The following is a 20,055-nucleotide window of genomic DNA, read 5'->3' on the forward strand; positions in this document are numbered from 1 at the left end:
CGCCGCTCATTGGCTGCCGCGCAGGGCGGGCGGAAGCGGGGCCGCCGCGCACTCCCCTCAGCGCCATGGCGGCGGCACTGGCGCCACTGGGGCCGGGACTCGCTCTCGATCCCGAGCCGGGGCTGGAGTCCGCCCTGCAGGAGGCCGTGGCGGCTCTGGGCCGGGCTGGGGAGGGGTTGGTGGTGGCGCTGGGCGCGGTACGCGCCGCTCTGGCGGCAGCGGGCGGCCCAGCCGCCCTTGGGGAGCGGGAGCGGGCGCTGTTCGGCGCCTTCCTGCGCAGGCTGGCCCGGGCGCCTGGCGCGGCGCGGCCCGAGGGCCTGTGGCAGCACTGCTTCCTGGAGGGCCCGCCCGGCCTTGTCCTCTGCGTCCTGCTGGAGGCCCTTGGCTCTGCGGGGTCAGTGCGGCTCCCCGGGGCCGGCGGGCGGGGGTTCCCGGGGCTGGTCTCGGCGCGCAGTCGGGATGTCTGGGGGTGCCTTTCAGCTGGGCTGCAGTGCGCAGGGGACGGGGATGTGTGAGCGCGGGCAGCCTGTGCCCCGCCCTGAGTGCCTTCGGACCCTATACCGTGCTGTGCGTCCCGCAGACACAGAGCTTTAGCAGTCGTGGTTGTTGAAGGTCCTGAATGTTTGCAGTCGAGGACGCTGCAGATAAAATATTAAAATCGCTTTTCTCTTTTTTTTTTTTTTTTTTTTACTTTTTCATCCAGTGTAGCAGAGCAGAGGCATTTCAGTAGTGATACCACAATAGAAAAGCAGTAGCGTGCAAATCTCATTTTTACCATTTAAAAGAGGCAGGAACTTACAGTTATTTTCTTCCAGCTCTGGCCTTGACCCGAGGGAGGTAGTTGGGGTCCTGGAGCAGTTCCTGCAGCAGGGCCGGATGTCAGCGTTACTGTGGGAGGTCTGTCAGCCACAGGCACAGGCAGGCTGCCTGGAACTGCAGGGCGACCTGCTCAACAAGATCGTCTGTTTGCCCGAGCATGTGAGCAATAAACTCCAGGGGAAGAACCCACCAGTGTTCTTCCCACAGAACTACTTCCCTCTCCTGGGTGATGCAGTTCTCCAGGTGCTAGAGAAGATCTCTGACTCTCTGCGGGGTAAGGCTGAAAGGCTGACTGTACTGTAAGGTTGTATTTTCTGAAGAAGTGTTTTGAGCATGGACCCCATGTCTGCTGCTTGAAATACAGATGATAACTGAGGCCTTTTGGAATCCACTGAAAGCCTTAATCTTCCAAGCAATTAAACAGCATCACCTGTTGCTAAAACTTTGTTGTGGTCACTTGGTATATTCTGAAGGAATTATTTGGGAGATGTGAGTGATACCGAATCAACCGGTGGCATTGCTACCCATGCCATACCCATGCTGTTAAAGTGGGACTGAGTTGCTCTATCCTTCTGCCTGTCACTGTAACTAATACTGAATGCTGGTTTATGCCTGAAGGTGGGTAGTGGAGGGAGAAAGAGATGATGCTTGAAGAGACAGTCAGTGTGTTTTCAGAGTTCAGCACTTTTAGAAGTCTGCACCTTCTGCTGAAGGTTGATTGGAACATACTGGTGCCACGCTTACATAAGCTCATGTCTGTTTTATCCCAGGTGGCTTGGACTGCTCCATCTCTTTTGTTTCTCATGTCTTGGGGAAGGTGTGTGTTCATGGATGGCAAAGTGAGTGTTTTACTATGCTCTTTTGGAGAGGGAGGGAAGTGTTTTAGTGTATTAACATGGGAGGATGACTGTTATGATCAACGGAAGGAATGGGAGGCCAATAATTTGATTTGGAGCTGTTTTGAGCGGAGCTGCACAGACTGCTCTCTGAGGCTGCTCAGCTGTGTCTGGTAGATATGTCTTGTGGGAGCAGCTGTGGGTCTGGCACTGCTAAGAACTTCAAAGCTACTGAATGCAGTAGTTAACAGGGCTGGGGAAGAAGAATAAGGAAGATTTTCTGGCTCTTTACTGTGATGAAGAATTGTGGCCAGTTCCAGGCTGCTTAGGATGGTTCTTACTAGTCAGTTCTCCATTTCTGTTTTGAGCATGAACAAAGAGGAGCAACAGAGTTGGGGAAGGATCTGAAGCATAGTCAGAGGAAGAGCAGCTGGGGGTGCTGAACATGGAGAAAGGGAGTCTTGGGGGCAACCTTCTCACTCCACAACTCCCTGACAGGAGGGTGCTGGTCAGGCTCTGCTCCTAGGGAACAAGGGACAGGTCAAGAAGAAACGGCCTCAGACTGTGCCGGGGAGATTTAGATCAGATATTAAGGAAAAGTTCTTTGCGGAAAGTGTGGTCAGGCATTGGAACAGGCTGCCCAGTGTAGTGGTGAAGTCACTGAATCCACGGAGAGTTGTAAAAGTCATGTGGATCTGGCATTTGGGGACCTGGTTTAGTGTTGGCCGTGGCAGTGCTGGGTTACAGTTGGACTCAATGGTCTTAGAGAGCTTTTCCAACCTAAATGATTCCATGATTCTAGTCGTATTTGTACTGCAGGAAAAATTTAGAACTTCAAACTGTACATTGTATTTTTTTCATGTTGTGAAGATCTTGAAATTCTCAGGTTAGTCTCAAATGCCATTGTACCAGTCCTGCCCATCTGGGGTTTTTGCTGTTTTGTGCTTCAGAGGAAATTCTGGGAGTTCTGGTGCCCCACCTGACAGACCTCACCAAGTCAGACTGCATCTGGCAGAGGATATGCTGGCAGTTGGTGGAACGTGTGCCAGACCGCTGTATGGAAGCAGTGGTCCTTGGTTTTGTGCAGAGAGCACCCGGGTAAGAACTCTGCTTAATCCCTGATCCACAGCAAAGGCAGGAATTGTCACAAATACTTGCAGAATTGGTCTCTGATAGGTGCTCTGTGTAGGTGGTTTTTTACACTGCTATTTCCTAAAAGACTTGAGGAGTAAAGTAGTTGATTGTTGCCTCTTAAGGAGAACCTACACCATTTCTTGAGTATCTTCACCTTGACATGCAGTGGAAAAAGAAGAAAAACAAGGGAAAGCATTCTTTGCCATTACTGGATCACTACCTGAGTTTAGAAGTTTTCTAGGGACTTAGTTGCAAATAGCTGCTCTCAGATTTTCCTATGATTAGGAGCAACATGGCAGCAATAACATGGATTCCTGATGTTTTATTGTTGTCTTGTTAGGGCAGATGTCTTGTCCAGATTGCTGGGTAACCTGGTTGTGAAGAACAAGAAGGCTCAGTTTGTGGTGGCACAGAAGATGCTGCTCTTGCAATATGGCCACACGGTGAGGACTCTGTGGGGAACAGCAGTGTAGTAGTGCCAGCTTTTCCCTGGTACCAATGTTGTTTTTAACTGAGCTCTTACGCTGACTGAGTAAGGTTTAACTCGTCATTCCAAAATGAGTCCTCAGTCTCCCTACGCTTGTGCAGCTGTAACAGAGTGGGAGTGGTGAACAGTAGCTTTGAAATCATGGGATTCATGTGCTCTCTCAGGGTTAATGGTGATTAGCGAAATTGCTGTACTCCTCTGGAACCAAGTGATTATTTGCACAAAGTTTCAGAATTTTGGAGAGCTGAAGGCAATAAATTATTTTAGAATCTGAAAGAGGAGATTGAAACAGCCAGGATTGACCTTGGGGATAAGAATTATATTAAAGACATGAGACAAGGACTGTTAGGTTTTTTCCTGTGCACCTAATTTTGTCATGGGATATTAGGAACTGTACTGTGGCTTGTGATGCTGTTGTGAGAGATGTTCTTTAGACTGCATGAGTTCTATGTTTGCCTGGGACTGTGCTGGTTTTGTTGGTAAAACACTGTACTGTATTTCTGTTATGGTTTTCCATGTATTTCATCAGCAACTGCATATGTGTGCTTGCTTGTTTTTTAAAATTTGTTTACTTTTCTGTCTCTGAATGTTGTCAACCAGTCCCTTAGAAAGAAGTTTAATGTATTAAATAAAAACAGACACTTGTCATTGCTGGATGACAGCTTTATAACCAGTTGAAGCAGGAGTTGTGGTTTTCCTTGCAGACGGCAGTGCTGCAGAACCTCCTTGGCTACCTGGCCCTGGACAGCGGCCGGCGCCCCTTGTTGCTCAGAGTAAGGTTCACTGAGTGGCTGATGAGGTGTCTGATGGGGAACATTCTGCTCTGTGTGTGTCTGGGGGAGCACAATTTTGTTTCTTCTCTCAGACTTTCTGGTTGCTGTTGATGAGAATGAGGGAAGCCCAGGTATATCGCAAGTGAGCTGTGATAAATGAACCAAAGCTTTCTGCACTGCTGGCATTAATTTTTTGTATTTAATTAGTAAATTTTCTTACAAGTAGCAAAACTAGTGTGGCTTGGTTTCTGACAGATGTCCCGTATCCTCTGTCCTTCTCAGCTTCCTCAGTAACCCTGTTTATGTGCCTGTGCACATGGCAACAAGGGATCAAATTGGTGGACAGTTGCCTGTTTACCAAATGGTTGATGTTTCATAATCTCTCTCATGCACATTATCCTCAGTGGGGATGGCAGATATTCTGCCTCTCCAAGTCAGCAGTGTGATGAAACTTTTAAGAAATCTGTATATCTGGAAATCCCTACCATTTTGTCAATTTTTATTTTTTTTCACTGTTTACATGTTCTAAGATGATATGGAAGGACTGACAGTTATCTAAAATTGGACTAAACTCAGATAAAAACTTATCATACTGGTTTTTCATAATAATACTTTGCATTATATGCTTTGCATATAATATTAAGGAGAAATAAACTTCACTTTTAAATTTAAAAACCCAATATATTTAACAATATCTTAAATGAAAGTGCAGTTCTTGGGTGGTCAAACACAGTACGTTTTGGGCTCTGAAATACAAAATTTGTATTTTTTTCCCTCTTTGTAGGGAGAGTAAAAATGTGCTTCAAAAATTACCTCTGTGTAGAAAAGATCCATTTCAGGCCAACATGAGTTCTCTGGTGTAGGTGCTGCAGGACCTGTTGGAGACGTGGAGCAGCAGCAGTGCTGTGAAACACTCCCCAGTTGAGCAGCAGCTGTACATTAGCAAGGCCATCCTCATCTGCCTCTCCAACCTGAAGGAGCCTGAAATTGCAAGCTGCAGACAAGGTGGGGCTATATGAGAAGCGGGGCTTAGATCTGTTTAGCAGAGTGTCTTACTACGTGTAGAAAAATATCTTGTTTTGATCTGTGGATAAGCAGAATTGTCCCATATTCACCTTGGGGTAACCTGCTGGAGTCCTCTTTAGCATTGCTATGATAGAATTCCAAGTGCATAATTTTAGGTTATGGAATTGAAGGTGGTCTATCTTTGCCTTAAGGTTTTTACCTGAGGAAAAAAATTTGTGGTTTAAAGAAGAAAATTTTTAACAAGAATTGTTAAAACCTTTTAAACCTTGTGGTTTAAAAACCCTGAAGTTTTGTCACAGGAAAACAAGGACTGACTCTGGGACCAGTGAGAGGAATGGTATGATTTGTCACTTATAGGCTTAACCTTGGAGCACGGGTGCAGCTCCAGACAGGCAGGGAAAGTAACTGGGTGTAAAAAGCTGTTAGCTTGGTGTCTGACAGTCCATGGGCATTCCTCAGTGTGAAGTGAGCAGGTTAGTCACTGGCATGGACCTCCAGTTCTGTGCTCACACAGTGCATAGCACACTGGGGTCCTGGCCTAACATATCTGTTTCTGTTGAAATTAAAAAAAAAAAAATCTGTAAAATGTCTAGAATTACTTATGTGTGTGTGTGACTTATGGGGGATGTGAAGGTCCACTTCAAGACTTGCTCATCTGTTTCATTCTAGAATTAATTATTCTTTAAGTGAATAAGTGCCTTGATATGTATTACCAGTTCTGTAGTTTTATAGTCAGTTTTTTTGTCTGACAGCTGTTGGAGAGATAAGCTTTCTGAGATGAAGGAGGTCAGTCAAACTGCAATAAGCCTGCCTGGTGAAGCTGGCAACCAGTATTCCCTGAGGGCTGAGAAATACTTGTTTTCTGCCTGTTTGAGCTGATCCAAAGTTAGGCAAATATCTGTCTATATGTGATTGTTGTAGTGGTCAGAACTTGTAATGTCCTCAAAAGACAACATTTATTTAAGTGACTCTGAAACGCTCTGAAGCCAAACTAAAGATTGGCTTGCCATCCTTTTTTGTTTCAGTGAAAACCAAAATATTGCAAATTTAGAATATATTGTAATGTTTTGATTTTGTACCCCCGTGGAAGGGTGTGGGTTTGCTGTGTTGGTGCTGAAGCACACCACTGACACTGCAGGGAAGGAAGCCACAGTTCAGGGACCCTTTCTATCCATTATTGTGTGGTGAGTGGGTAAAGCTGCCCTCAGGCAAGCACTAAAGATTGTGAGTGTTTTTGCCACTATTTTAGAATTTCAAACATGCACTGTGTCCTGGTTGTTTGTTTCAGAGCTTCTGACAAGCATGATGGAGGGTGTGAAATGCCACTTGGAGAGCAGTCTGCCCCAACTACGGCGTCTGGGCATGGTGGTGGCAGAGAGCATCAGCTTGAGCATAAACACTGAGGGGCCTGTCCTGAAGTTTGAGGTGAAGGTTTCACTGAAACTTATGACTGGTGTGCTAGGCTTTAAAACCAGATGATTCAGGGCATTATAGCACTTTTTTATCTGTAAATAAGGAGAGGCAGTCACACCTTTAAAAAAAGAGAATCTGTTTAAAAAAAAACAATTGTATGTAATGGTCAGGTGGCTGAGAGTTACTTCAGGAGTGCAGTCTACTGGCAGAGGTTAGGATAAACTTGGTAATTAAAGTTTATCTTATTGTGTGAGGGGATCAAAATCTGATTCATAGGAGTTGAGAGGGAGCTTCAAACCTAAAGCAGTGGTGAGCATTTAGTACCTGACATGGTGGAAATATCTGTTCTGAGCTGGGATTTTCAAGGCTGACATGGAGATATTTGCTCTGCTCTTTCCAGTAGAATTTATGTGACTTATCTGAATAAATCACATTAATTCTTTAAAAGCCTGTCACATTGCTCCTGTCACATTGCCATTTATTAAATGTTTGAAATATGGAAATAACATTCAGACAAGGTGTCATCATGTACTACTCTTAAATATAAGGACAGAGATTACAGCTGCCTGCTGCTGTCAGCACAGGGATTGAAACAGGATTGGTGAGGGTTCATCTGCTCATGATTTAGTCCATGTGCACTACAAGGGTGAAATGTTTGTTGAATGCTGGGCATATTTGCAGTAGGTAATAGAGTGCAGCAACAGTTATTCTGAATGTCTAGTATGAAGAGGACCATGAAACAAGAGAATTGAAGTCCCTTTTGGTGCAGAATCCATCGTTCTGTGTTGTCCCCAGCCTTCCAGATGATGAGTAAGTTGTTACTACTATTCATGCTGTCTTTTTGCCCTTCTCCATGCCTTTTTCCCATTACACACAAGAACCATGTACAGTAAACAAGATGTTTTATGTGTTCTTAAACATCATAATGCACCACCTTCTTACAATGTGATTTAGTTACATTCATAATTCAATTGGTAGTGTGTATTAAAATTGCCTGTTGATAGCTGCATGTGGTGAAACTGTGGTGTAGGGGTCTTGTGTGCCCTCTGGTACAATCAAATGGACATTTCTGTTTGCTTCTTGGAACGCTGGTGTTTGTTTTGTATGCCCCCAGCCCATTCACCCATGACTAAAATCTACTGTGTCTATCACTCTGAAGACTGGCTGTTCAGTGCTCTTAACTTCCAGAGCATCTGCTGAGGCTCTTTGGAGCACTTTTTGAACAGCAGAGGAGTGAAGTACCTTATGTTATTAGCAGATGAAGCTGTCCAGCACTCCAGGGAAGTACAAAAGATTTATTGCTCTCATTTTAGGGGCATGATCAACATAGACAGCAGTTAGAGACTGGTTTTGAGAATCAGATGAAAGGACAATGCTAAAGTCCACAGAAATAGCTTGAGACAGAAAAAATATTCTCAATTATTGTATTCATCCTATGCAAGACCTAGAAATTATTTAAAATGTTTTTTCCCCATTTTGAAGAGTCATGGAATGGTTTGTGTTGGAAGAGACCTTAAAGTCCATTCCATTCCACACCCTGCCATGGGCAGGAACATCTTCCATTAAGAGCAGGTTGCTCCCAGCCCTGTCCAACCTGGCCTTGAACATTTCCAGGGATCCAGGAGCAGCCACAGCTTCTCTGGGCACCCTGTGCCAGGGCCTGCCCACCCTCATAGGGAAGAATTTCTTCCTAATATCCAATCTAAACCTACTTTCAGTTCAGTTTCATTCACAGTTTCAAATCTGGTGCAAGCCAATGTGATCTGGTTATTGGAGTCTTTCCTTAACAGTCCCAGGTATTATGCAGGGGAACACAGCAAACTAGCCAATTTAATTTTTTTAATCCATTGCTCTGCTATTAGAAGATTCTGCTTCTTTTCTCCCCTTATTCCATTCTCCTTCCCAGTACTTTGTTCTTTGTGTCAGCCAAGCTAGGTGTGAAACTGCAGCAGGAATAATTATCTGCTGTTCTGTTTAGGCAGCAGGTGTTGGTAGGGTGGGTAGTTTCTTCTTTGTAAGAACTATTGCTGTATCCATTTTAAAATTTCTTGTTCCTCACTCAGCAGGAGTGAGAAAGCAGGTGCTGCACTGCCATTGGTACCAGAGAGTAGTGAGAAATCCTGTACAGCAGCCCCGGTGACGCCAGATGAGGAGTCGGATGCTGAACTTGACAGGTACGGGGCAAGAAACAGGGAGGAAATGGAAAAAAAATGGCAGATGTGGAGGAAAAGGATCTGTCAGTACCTTATGCACTTCTTGGCAATTGTTGTGATTTCTGACCTTATTCAGCTGAGTGGTTTGCAGCAGAGCAGGGCTTTGTGTAGAAAATTGCATAGTCAATAAATTAGGCAAGGCCTGTGTTGTGTGCAACCGCTGTATTTCTTCTGTTTGACTTAGATATATATTTCTTGAAAATTGTGGATGTATTTACCCATTTTAATAGTGGACCTGCTTTATTCTGTCACTATATGAAGAAATATATCTATCTATATATATGTTTATTTGTATATATGTATATATATATATATATTTAAAAATATAAATCTATAATGAAATCTCAAGAGTCAGTTTCTAGTTTCTTGGTCATCTGTATCCTGTCCTTGACCAGGATGTCCACTTCCAGATCTGATCACAGAACTGCTCTTTCCCTAGAACTCCCAAGGATCCCTCTCAGGCCAGGCTTCAGCAGTGCTGCTGAGTGATAGAGGAGTGATGTGGTTATGACAGTGTATGCACTGGTTCTTTCTCTTTGTTTGGCTATCTGAGTAAAGCAAGAACATCTGCACCCCATAAACTAATCCCTATCTTTAATTCTTTTGCAGTGATGATGACCTCATCCCTTATGACATGTCTGAGGATAAAGAGCTAAAAATTAAGGCTCCTGTGTATATCCGAGACTGTATTGAAGGTAGGAGATTTTGGGCTGAGTCTTTATCTCTTTCTTACTGAGCTTGGGAGAGTGAACTCTTGCATAGGTTTATTTTTTCTGATCTACTTTAAAGAAGCTATAGAATTTTTGAGTAATTTCAGTTTAGTTCCTCATGCTAGTCATGCTAAGTGTCTGTACCCAGACAAATGATTGGCAGAAGGAAGTCTGGGTATATACCCAAACACAGCCATTCTGTTAATAACTTTTGTTTGTCCTTCGATTTCAGTTCTGACTGGATCAAGTTCTGAAGATGTCGACAAATGGGAAGCTACAGTCAAGGCACTTGAGAGCTTGGTTCGGAGGAATCCAGCAGCAACAAGAGAGGTGAAGTAATATGAACTAGGTTACAAGAGGGCTGTATTGCCTTTGCTGTCATGAGGAGACTAAACATGCCAGTGGAGCAGAAGGCCTAGCTAATGTGTAAAGGTACACATTCACAAGCTTTCAGCTTGGAAGTAGAAGGAAGTAGTTGCCTTGAAGGTGAGGTACAGGGGAACAGAGAAGCAGAAGAAGTGGTGGCAGCACCCTTCTGTCTCCAGTGCTCAAAGTGAAACATTCTACAAGTAGTGTTTGCTAGTGTGAGGAACTTCCATGCTTTATCCTGGGCAGGAAAAACACTAAAAAATGAGCTTACAGAGCAGCCATTTTGGATTTTGAATTGAAATTCAATTTAATTGTTATTCTCCAAGAAAAATGGAGGCAAAATCCAATGCACTTTCCCTATTTGCTTGTACCAGCATAATGTCTTGTGGAGGGAGTAATTGGATTGTACTGGTCAAGATAAAAAGCTTGAGGGAGAGGAACGTGGGATAAGGTCACTGTGTGAAGAGTGCTTGCCACTACCTGCTACTGAACACTTGCAAGTGTCAGAGACACCAGCTGAGAAAGAGAAGGGCTGTGCTGCTGTACCCTTTAACACATCCGTTACAGTGACTGTTCATTCAATGTCATGATGCTACTACTTCTCCAAAACAGTCCTAGTGAAATGTGGACAGAGAATTGACAGGTGGAGAATCTGTTCAGGGTTTTGGGAAATAAGTCTGATGGCATTTGGCTTAATGTGTTTTCTCTCCCTCCTAAGGAATGGACACGTTACCTAAACAAAATACTTCCTTGTCTTTGTTTGACCATTGGAAGTGGTCCATAATTCCTGTGAGGAAAAAACCCAAACATCATCCGGGTTTTGATTCTTTTTTTCATACTTTGAGCAGGTTAGTGTGGAGCTGGCAAAAATATTATTGCATCTGGAGGAGAAGACCTGCATTGAAGGCTTTGTGGAGCTCCGTCAAAGAGCTCAAGTAGCTGTTTTAACCACAGACCCAATACCTGTGAGTTCCTCCTACTATTTTCCTTTTTCCAGTTGAAGCACAGGCAAAAATTGAAGCAGCTGAAGTCTCTTTCTCATTTGATAGAGGGAGCTGTCTCTGTGGTAAAACAGGTAGTTCAGGTCTAACAACATTTACGCTTCTTAAGAATCTGCAAGGAATGTCTGAACCAGTGGGAAAAAGAACACCCTGTCAAACAGAGGAACTGTTTGAAGGCTGTTGGTTTGAGTGTACCTGACAAGGCAGATCAGATAGAACTTGTTGTACTGAAGGGTTTCACATAAAGGGAAGCTGAGGCACAGAGGGCTTCTATAGAGAAAGACCTGACTGGTGGCTGTAATCAGGGAATCAGAGACTGGTTTGGGTGGGAAAGGGTCTTTAAAGCCCATCTCATTCCAACTCCCTGCCATGGACTGGGACACCTTCCACTACCCCAGGGTGCTCCAAGCCCTGTCCAGCCTGGCCTTGGACACTTCCAGAGATCCAGGGGCAGCCACAGCTTCTCTGGGCATCCTGTGCCAGGGCCTCAGCACCATCACAGGGAACAATTCCTTCCCAATATCCAATCTAGATCTATTCTCTGCCAGTTTAACATCTTTATCTTTTATGCTAGCCAGGCCCCAGTAAAAAGCCTCCGTCCATCTTTCCTATAATGTTTTTTAAGTACTGAAAGCCCACAGTGAGGTCTCCTAGCTGCTGTGGAGGTTGTTTGGGTACTTCTGCATAGGAGGGAGAGAAGAGTGATGCAGTCTCATCTGTCATTTAGATTTTTTGGGAGAATCTAGAAGTGGAAGTGTCTGAATTTCCCATTTACACTGCGTGTTTCTTCCCATCTCTTGGAGGCTTGCTGTTACCTAACAGGAAGCAGAACCTGTGAAATTAAATGCTTTTAGACTTAATGGGAAGGCTGTTTCTAGCATGGGTCTGTGTTCATTCTACCCTGATTTTTCTGTACAGGTTGCAAAGTACTTGACCACCCAGTTCTACTCTCTGAACTACAGTCTCCGTCAACGCATGGACATCCTTGATGTGAGTGCTCTCAGTTCCCACTTTCCTTCTGTCTGTTCCACTTTCCTGAGGTGTAATGAGATTACCTTTTATTCCTCATGGGAGAAGGCGGAGGCATGGGAATCTCTTACAATACTATTTGTGTTTGGCATTCCGCTCTCATTCCTAACCCTGCTACACTCCATCACACAGGGATCTTTCCCCACAGAATGCAGAGCATGTGTTGGGCACTTGCCTGGGAGAAGCTGCTGTTCACTTTCACATCATCAGTTTATTTTATCTTCCCTTTCTGGAGGACCGTGATCTGTCTGTGACTCCTTCCACACTTGAGTCTGAAGGAGGAGCCACCACTCTGTTTCAGGCCTAAGTGACCAAGTGCTTGGTCAGTACCTCAGAGTCAGGTGGCTGTTGGAGGACAATTTCCGGCTGTTCTTCACTCTAAAATTGTTGTGCCTTTCTGCCTTGTTGCTCCTGTCAGTTTGGATGCAGGTAACACTTTTGTTGTTCCCTAGGAATTACCCATTTTTAATGGAACCTCTCTCTGTTTTATCTAGGTATTGGTTTTGGCAGCTCAGGAACTGTCTTGTCCCAAGTTCCATGGGAAGACCAAGCATTCTGGTGTCCAAAAGCCTTGTATCCAGCTCCTTCCAGGAAGTGACAGCTCTAAGGGCTGGAGAAGAATTGTTGATGAGAGGATCAAAAGCAAGACTCGGAGATTTGCTACGGTGAGACAAGAGACAAACTAATGTAAAATCTACCAGAAATAGGGACACTTGGAGTTACTGTAAGCTCTGTCTGGAAAGAGCAAAATACCTGTGAAAGTGGACCCAATCCAAAGGAAAGTTTGGATTTCCCCTATCCAGCAGGGAGAGGAAGATAAACCTGAAATTCCTTACCTGGTTTTGAGAGATAATCATTGTTCTGTGCTTGTTCTGAGCTTGTGTGGCCACTGCAGGGAGCTGTGACTTCACCTTGCAATCCCAGGGCATCCATCAGACTAGCTGCCGCTGGACTACACTGTCTCAGCCTTCCTATTTTCCAGGGAGATAAATTGATGCCAGTTTCCTAATTTCCAGAATTCCCCTGTGGTTCAGCCTGGAGAGTTTGCCTTTCAAAACTTCTTTAACCCTTGCATGTTCTTGTTATATCTAACTGAGCAGTATTGAGGCATATTGTATTGAAATGTTTAGGTCTGGAGTGGGAGTTTAGATCTGAAGTGGGAAGTGAGCCATCCAGTCGGAAGCGTGGTAGCCATAGGTGTACAAGCAGTAGCTGGCGATGGGCTGGCTGCAAGGAATCTGTAGTCTTGACAGTGTCCAGTGAAGTTGAAGAGCTGGATGCTGTATCTTGTACCTAGACTTCATTTTTCTCTTGGACAGGGTCAGTCTCATGTGGAACTGGCTTCCTGCCCAAACGAGTTCAATTCTGTTGCTGGGTATTTCTTTTTCCCATTGATTCAGCACTTTGACAGGTGAGTGTGAACGCCTTAGAGTGTGGGATGTGGACATAGCAACTGCCAGAGTGAACCTTTCTGCTTGTCCTGCTTGCCTCAAAGCAGCAGGCTACAGCCAAGGAACTGTGCAGGAGCCCAGTGACACCACACTGACACTTGGGTCCTTCACAAAGCTTGGGGAGAAGTGGGTTGTGGTCTCTTGGACTTATCTTCTGAAATCTTGTGGGGCAGGAGTATGTAGGACCCTGCAGAAGTGAAGATCCATCAGCAGGTACATAGACAAGTAATTCTGGCAGTACCACACCAGTTGTCTTGGCTGAGCCTCTACTGTGGGCTGGTTCACACAAACCACAGAGCTCGGACTGCAATCTTGAGCCAAAGTTAGCTCCATCTCTGATTTGGCCTATCACCTGCACTGGTCTTTGAGGCCACAGTACAGGACATAGGACACAGTTTATTGTCAGTCCCTTAAGTCTTTGTGAACCTAAGGAAGGTTGAGTAATCAGTTCCATGATAACCAAGATTATTATAATACCAGTTGTAATGGTATGGCAGTGGGGGCAGCTTTTGCCTATAGGTCTTTACAGGTAAAGCCTGTTGGTAGAATGTGTGATACCTGCTGTTCAAGTAGAGGATATCGCTCTGCAAGATACTGGTCTGGGAGAAAAGATGAGAGTAAACAGCTCTGATCTCTGTTAACCTGGTAGTGCCTGTATAATGACTGTTGTTGTAGGGATTCAGGCTTTTGGTGACAATTCCCCCTGCATAACCCTCCTGACTGTTCCAAAGAGGCACTGATCATCCTCACTGCTACACAATTCTGTGTCTTGTGCTTGCAGGCCTTTAACAACATTTGATCTTCTGGGCGAAGATCACTTAGTCCTTGGAAGACTGGTTCACACTTTAGCAGTCCTGATGTACTTGGCTGTCAACACTGTGGTAAGGAAGGGCAGAGGGAAGGGGTGACTTCCAGCCTGGGAACTTGAGGTATCCTCTGGATTAGCCATGTGCTTCAGGGCCTGCTGCACTGAGACTGGCAGCAAGTTGGAGTCAAGTGGGCTGAGAAGTTGTGAAATTGCTGGGAAGAAATAGCTGGAAAATAGACATGGGATTCAAGGCACCCCTGCACTGTCTTTTGCTTCTTGTCAACTTCTTGGGGGGATTGGGCACATTATTTCATTTTACTGCCAAAGTTTCCACATCTGTAAAATAAATTCAGTTGTATCTGATCTTAAGAAAACTTGTTTAAGCATTTGGACAACACTCCCAGACTCATGATGGGATTGTTGGGGTGTCCTGTGCAGGGCAGGAGTTGGATTCCTGACCCTTGTGGGTTCCTTACAGCTCAGGACATACTGTGATTCCATGAGCAGTATGTCTTGAGGCCCAGCTCTACAGGGCAGTGTGGATGGTATTCAGTGCTGCTGTCACAATCCTCTTTTGCAGGCAGTGACAGCAATGGGAAAGGCACTGCTGGAATTTGTTTGGGCACTGCGTTTCCACACGGACTCGTGAGTTACTGTAGTTGTATGCTCTCATTTTTAAAGATCAGCTGTGAGCCAGCCTCCAGTCATGGTTTGTCTTTGTCCAAGACGAGCATCTGGCTCAGAGTGTCAGTGACTTAATGCATTTACTTTGTGCTCTCCTCCAGCTGTGTGTTCTTATGACTGTGTTTAATGTCAGCCCAACATATGAACTTTACTGCTGTCTTCTGCTGTGGCAGTACAGCGATTACCTATAGAAAGGTTGACAAATTTCCTGACTACCTGTCCATGTGATAGTTTCCTCCCTGTGTTTACTCAGGGAGCTCAGAAAACTTTAGATTCAATTCCAGCATTCAGTCTTGGAAAGGAATTAACATGTAGCCAAAAGGCTGTAAACATCCAATTTCAGTTTTGCTCTCAAATGTGTCCAGGACTCTGAATTGTGCTAGGCTCCTCTGCACAGCATGACAGGGGCTCTGTATGTGAGATACACAGCAAGATTGCACCCCTAAGCAGCAGGAATATGTCATGCCATTTGAAACTGGAGAGCCCCCGAGGTGAGGAAGTCAGTGCAGAGCATAAAGCTGCATTAGCAGTTCAGTCCTTGTCCACAGGTATGTGCGCCAGGGCCTTCTGTCCTGTATCTCCTCCCTGCTCCTCAGTGTCCCTACGGAACGGATTCTGGAAGACATGACAGAAGAACTGTTGGAGACCCAGTCCTGGCTGGGAGGTAAGACCTGGTGGGGTGCAGCAGTGCTTTTCTACTTAGTGGTGTGGTCTTTGTGTAGCATCTCTTTAATTGTGATGGCAGCAGTATTGTCCTGGCATTGTACATCAGAGATCTGCATGATCAGCAAGTGGAGCACCGTGCTGTAGAGATACAGCACTGGGGCACCTGAGGCATAAGCCAAGAACTGGATATGGCATTACAAACTGTGACTGTCTTCACAGGCCACCCAGAAAAATCCCCAGAGATAGTCTGGGCCTCCTTTCTCCATCTGAGCAGCCAGTCACCTACCTCATGAATCTGCAGGAAGTGCTGTCATGTTGCCTGTTACACCCAGGCAGTGACTTTGGCCAGCAGGAACACACAAAGCTTCTACAGGCTGTTTACACCTTGTGCTCATGAGGGGGGTGTTGTTAGAGCTAAAAACAGGAGGAAGAAGAACATGGCCTAGTATCTAGTTTCCTATTGTCGATGGAAAGAAAAAGCTACAAAAGACAGCAAATTACTTTAAATGCTGTATCCAGCACCCCTTACATCAATGCAAACTGTGTCTGTGGGTTCTGGCACGTTGGAGCTGCACAGATCACTGGTCAGGTGCTGCAGTGAGCTGGAGTGAAAAGAACAACTAATGTTGAAGCCTTCACTGTGTTGTGAGGGGGATTCTTGTGATTCCCTGGTCTGGTTTCCTTCACCATTCTCACTTTCCGTGAGTCGCTTCCCACAGGGAGCAAGCAGGAAGCAACACTGACCCAGCTGGCCTCTGATCCTGGCAGTTGGGATGCTCTGTGCCCTTTGAACGGAAGAGAGCTGCCATGTGGGGCTGAAGACTTCACTTTTCCCATGACACTATGTGCTCTCAGGAATCTGCTTGTCTCTGCATTTAACACTGCTGTTACCAAGTGAAGCCTTTCAGGAATGTATTTCCAGCACGAGGGTTTGCATAATCTATTTGCAGTGAGTTATTTTGGGGAGGAGGAGGATGACCAAGACAGTAGCATCTTCTCATGCTTGTAGGTAGTGTAATAGCCCTGTCTTTTCATCTAATGCTTTAGCATGAAAGCTGCATGGTTATTCCTGGTGGGAATGAGAGCAGGGAAAGATAACTCTTGTGGGTATACCAGAGAAAGGAAAACTGCTGTAGGAGTCGTTCATAAGCCTTAAAGAATTCAGCTTCACATACGGTCAGGTGCAATTTAAGTGCTATTTAAAGGGCTTCTAGAGCTGCTTCCTAAAACACACCAGCTTCTTGGGCTGTCCCTTTGCTATTTATTGTAAGGCTGTTGGGGAAACAGTTCACAGGGAGGTACTGGTCCCTCCCTGCTGCTCCAACAGGTCAAGTCTGGCAGAGACCTGCATCTGTGACTGAATCACAGGCCTGATGACCTGTGATTCAGGTCATGGACTTGGCTGTTGCTTCATGACTCTTCCATACAAGATTTGCAAGAGGAGTCACGTATTAGCTGTGCTGTAGCTGGAAATGACAAGCTGTCTTGCATGGGAGCCTTGACTACTATGCCTTTTAGCCACTTTGGGTTTTAGCTTAAAGCATCTGTGTTTCTCCCATGTGTTTCTCTCATGGTCAAAGTACAGTGATGAACAGTGGGATAGGAAGTGTTACACATGAAATGCTTAGTAGAAATCCACAGACTTTCAGTTTGTTGTTACATGTGGACCTCTGCAAACTGCTGTAGTGTGTTCCTCTGACTGACTGGTGGCCCATCAACCTCTTGGCTGCAGCCCTGGCACTGTCTGCACTGGATGCTTTGGGACATAACCAGCTACGGAGACAGACGAGAATCCACTTTGGACTTGTCCATTACCCTTAGCTGCCATGCTGGACTTGCTGTTGAAAAGCCTGATCCTTCCTGGGGGAGGGAGGGAATACCTAAATGCTTCTAGGAAATGCCCTTGGACAGGGCATTCCCTGAGGAACCCTTTGATTCCTCAGCAGCTGCCTTTGAGGGAATTCCCCACCCCTTGCAAGTGCTCTGCAGCTATGTCATGGGTAAGTGAGGTTTATGTCAGGACCAACAGGACACTTTGGTGCCTTGTGCCTCCCATGCAGTGCCAGCAGTTCCAGGTCCATGCTCATGGAGCAGAAACAGCACCAACAGCACTCTGAGCTTTTGAGCTTGTTCCAATCTGCTTTATAACCTTCCTTTTTGTCGTCTGCAGAGGGAGTATGGAAGCACCAGGCTGCAGTTCTTCCTAGATTATATATAGCTGTGCTCCAGTGACATGAGTCATGTGTTTGGGCTGACAGTGCCGGGCTCCCAGCACTACTCGTGCGTACAGGATATCCTCACACAGGCTCCCTGCTCTTCCAGGCTCCCCTGCTCAGACATCCTGCATGCATCCTGGTTGTTTCTTTGCAGGCCCATGAAGGGCCCCTGGAATAACAGCTGCTGGGAACTGCCTCATGCTGCCCTTATGTGCTGTGGGAAGTGTGGAACCCATTGATCAGAAAACTGATCTCTCAGAGTGGAGAATATGCTGAACCTTGGGGCCTGTCTCCTTCTTTCCCTGTTGGCATCATGACCCCAAATTCAGGAAGGAGCACTGACTATTTTAGATTGCAAGAATGGCAGAGTGGAGACTCAAGACTTTGGAGAAAGTGGATTTCTAGCTGCAGACTTCATTCACGCTTGTAGCTCAGCTGTACAAAGCTTTTCTGTAGCTCAGGGTGACAAGTACAAATTCTGGCATGGAGATTATCCCATGGGATCCAAGGTCAGACAGTTTCTACAGTGTTTCAGACCAACTGACTGCTTGTTTCTCCCTCAAAACTGGAGCACTACCCCATGTGGCAGTCAGGGCTTGGCTGATCTCATGCTGCTTTACATGATCAAGTTTGTGCATCTCTGCCTTCTGGCCTAATGCAGTTCCTGCAAGTCCTCATGTCCAACGCAGCCATAGGTGCAAATGCTGTTGTTTAGTTCGGTGATTGTCAGTAAAATAGTGAGAAGTGTTAAGGGCACTTTTTCTCAATCTCCAATTAACAGTGGCTGCTTCTTTTGCAGATGTGATGGAGAAAGACCCTGATGGGGACTGCAGAAGGCTGGCCCTGCAAAACTTGCTGCTAATGGAGAACCTGAAAAAGAAACTTGAAGCTGTTCCTTCCTAGCAGAAGGGTAACAGAAATGACCTTTACCTTGTGCTCTTGCCAGCTGGATGTATTCGGGCACTGCTGGGGCCTCTTCAGCAGTCACCTGGCTGGAGGAGAGGAAGAAGGGGGAAGGGTGCCGAGCTGTAAGCCAGCGAGCCTGACTTGACATCTGGACTTTGTAGTGGAGGCCAATTGAGTGAGCTCTGGGTATCCGGTACAGCGTGTACAGATGCAGGAAGGTAGGCGAGCGCTGCCATCCTCCCGCACCCCCAGCCCCCACCCCAGCTATTTATAACCTTGGCAGGTCTGAGCACTCAGCTAAAAATACAGGGAAGATCTCACAGAGCCTTCTTGTCAAAAAAACAGGAGGGCTGGGGAGGGCCACTTGCCACTGTGACCTGTCCCTTACGAAGTCTCCCATGTCCCTGAGCAGCTGGAGTTTGGGGGGCCAGCTGCTGGAAGGGGTGGAAGGAATGGCACTGCTGATGCGATGCAAGCACTGGATAACTATACTGAAGTGCTGAAAATGTGCCAGACTTTAACAGCCTGACCTAGAGCTGGGCTGTGGTTGGGAAGGAATAAGACAAGGAATTGTTTTTGTATAATCTTAGTACAGAAGTAAGTTTCTACTAAAGAATAAGTAATGTTGAGATTTTGACCTTAAAATCTCCCCAAACCTTCTTCTCTGGAAGCAATTTAGAAACTTCATGTTCCCCCCAAGTTTTGAAGCAAGTCACAAAACATGAAAAATCATTCTAAGTGTAAGGGCTAGTTGGTAAGAAATGTGAGTGACCTGGTAACTACTCCTTGGCAGGGCACGGTGACAGGCAGAGAGGTGAGCAGAACCTTGGTTCTTATGTTGAGCTTCGTTTCTCTTAGTCATGCTTGTGCCAGGGAAGAAACTGACCTCCAAAAATCTGACTAGTACAGAGTGTCTTGATGTAACTGGAAGAGAAGGAGCTTCAAAGCAAGAACGAAGCTTCACTCACTCAGTGACCCAGCTTGAGCAGAGATTGGACTAGGGGGCATCCAGGATCCCTTCCAACCCAGGCATTCTGTGACTGTGAGGTTTACCCCAGATGTCTGTAAAGAATTGCTCTAGTCCACATGACCCTCTGATGTATTGAAACAGAGAAGCTTTTTTTTGCCTTCAGCCTGCAGGAGTGGGTAGTTTGACTTTTAACCAAGCTCCTACCCAAATGAGATGGGGATTGTTTTCAGAAGGTTTCACTTCTAAGGAATCACTGATCTGCACCTTAGCAGATCACAGCTGTACTTGAAAGGCAACTCACAGTTTCCACCTCAGTTACTCAGCTCTTCTGTACTGAGAAAAAGTGAAGTTACAATATGCAGTTCTTACTGGGTTTTTCTGCCTCATATTTATTAAAATACTAAAACCAGCTTTCTAACAGAATGTACACGTGAATTGCTGTATGCCGTGCTTGAGAGAACATATTAACTCTAATACTGTTGCTTGTACAGTCAAGCAGGAAAAATAAATTTCTTGGTAATAACCAAAAAGTTGTGTGGCAACA

General features: G+C 45.6%; 1 protein-coding gene across 2 annotated transcripts; it reads left to right on the forward strand.

Moving 5' to 3' along the window:
- The first annotated feature begins 13 nt into the window (after positions 1-13).
- Positions 14-20,049, forward strand: TELO2 (telomere maintenance 2). 2 transcript variants are annotated; one of them, XM_084216153.1, is made up of 20 exons: positions 14-394; positions 816-1,093; positions 1,590-1,658; positions 2,606-2,753; positions 3,130-3,232; positions 3,981-4,049; positions 4,913-5,054; positions 6,364-6,500; positions 7,210-7,298; positions 8,555-8,662; positions 9,311-9,396; positions 9,644-9,741; positions 10,629-10,745; positions 11,700-11,771; positions 12,305-12,475; positions 13,130-13,221; positions 14,043-14,142; positions 14,650-14,714; positions 15,302-15,417; positions 18,435-20,049. In XM_084216153.1, exons 1-20 carry the CDS (start codon positions 66-68, stop codon positions 18,536-18,538), a joined length of 2,493 nt encoding a protein of 830 aa, XP_084072279.1. In that variant the 5' UTR covers positions 14-65; the 3' UTR covers positions 18,539-20,049. The 2 variants fall into 2 exon arrangements, with proteins under 2 accessions (XP_084072279.1, XP_084072278.1); XM_084216152.1 differs by having other exon boundaries at positions 15-394; positions 8,552-8,662; positions 18,435-20,048.
- Positions 20,050-20,055: the final 6 nt, after the last annotated feature.

Source organism: Fringilla coelebs (assembly GCF_963513975.1).
Source record: "Fringilla coelebs genome assembly, chromosome: 16".
NCBI classification, from domain to species: Eukaryota; Metazoa; Chordata; class Aves; order Passeriformes; family Fringillidae; genus Fringilla; species Fringilla coelebs.

Bases quoted from the DNA above. Each gene is read 5' to 3' on its own strand.
- TELO2 (XM_084216152.1), top strand. From the start codon at position 66: ATGGCGGCGGCACTGGCGCCACTGGGGCCGGGACTCGCTCTCGATCCC. The intron at 1,094-1,589 runs GTAAGGCTGAAA...GTTTTATCCCAG, and splicing joins GATCTCTGACTCTCTGCGGG to GTGGCTTGGACTGCTCCATC. The intron at 6,501-7,209 runs GTGAAGGTTTCA...CTGAATGTCTAG, and splicing joins GGCCTGTCCTGAAGTTTGAG to TATGAAGAGGACCATGAAAC.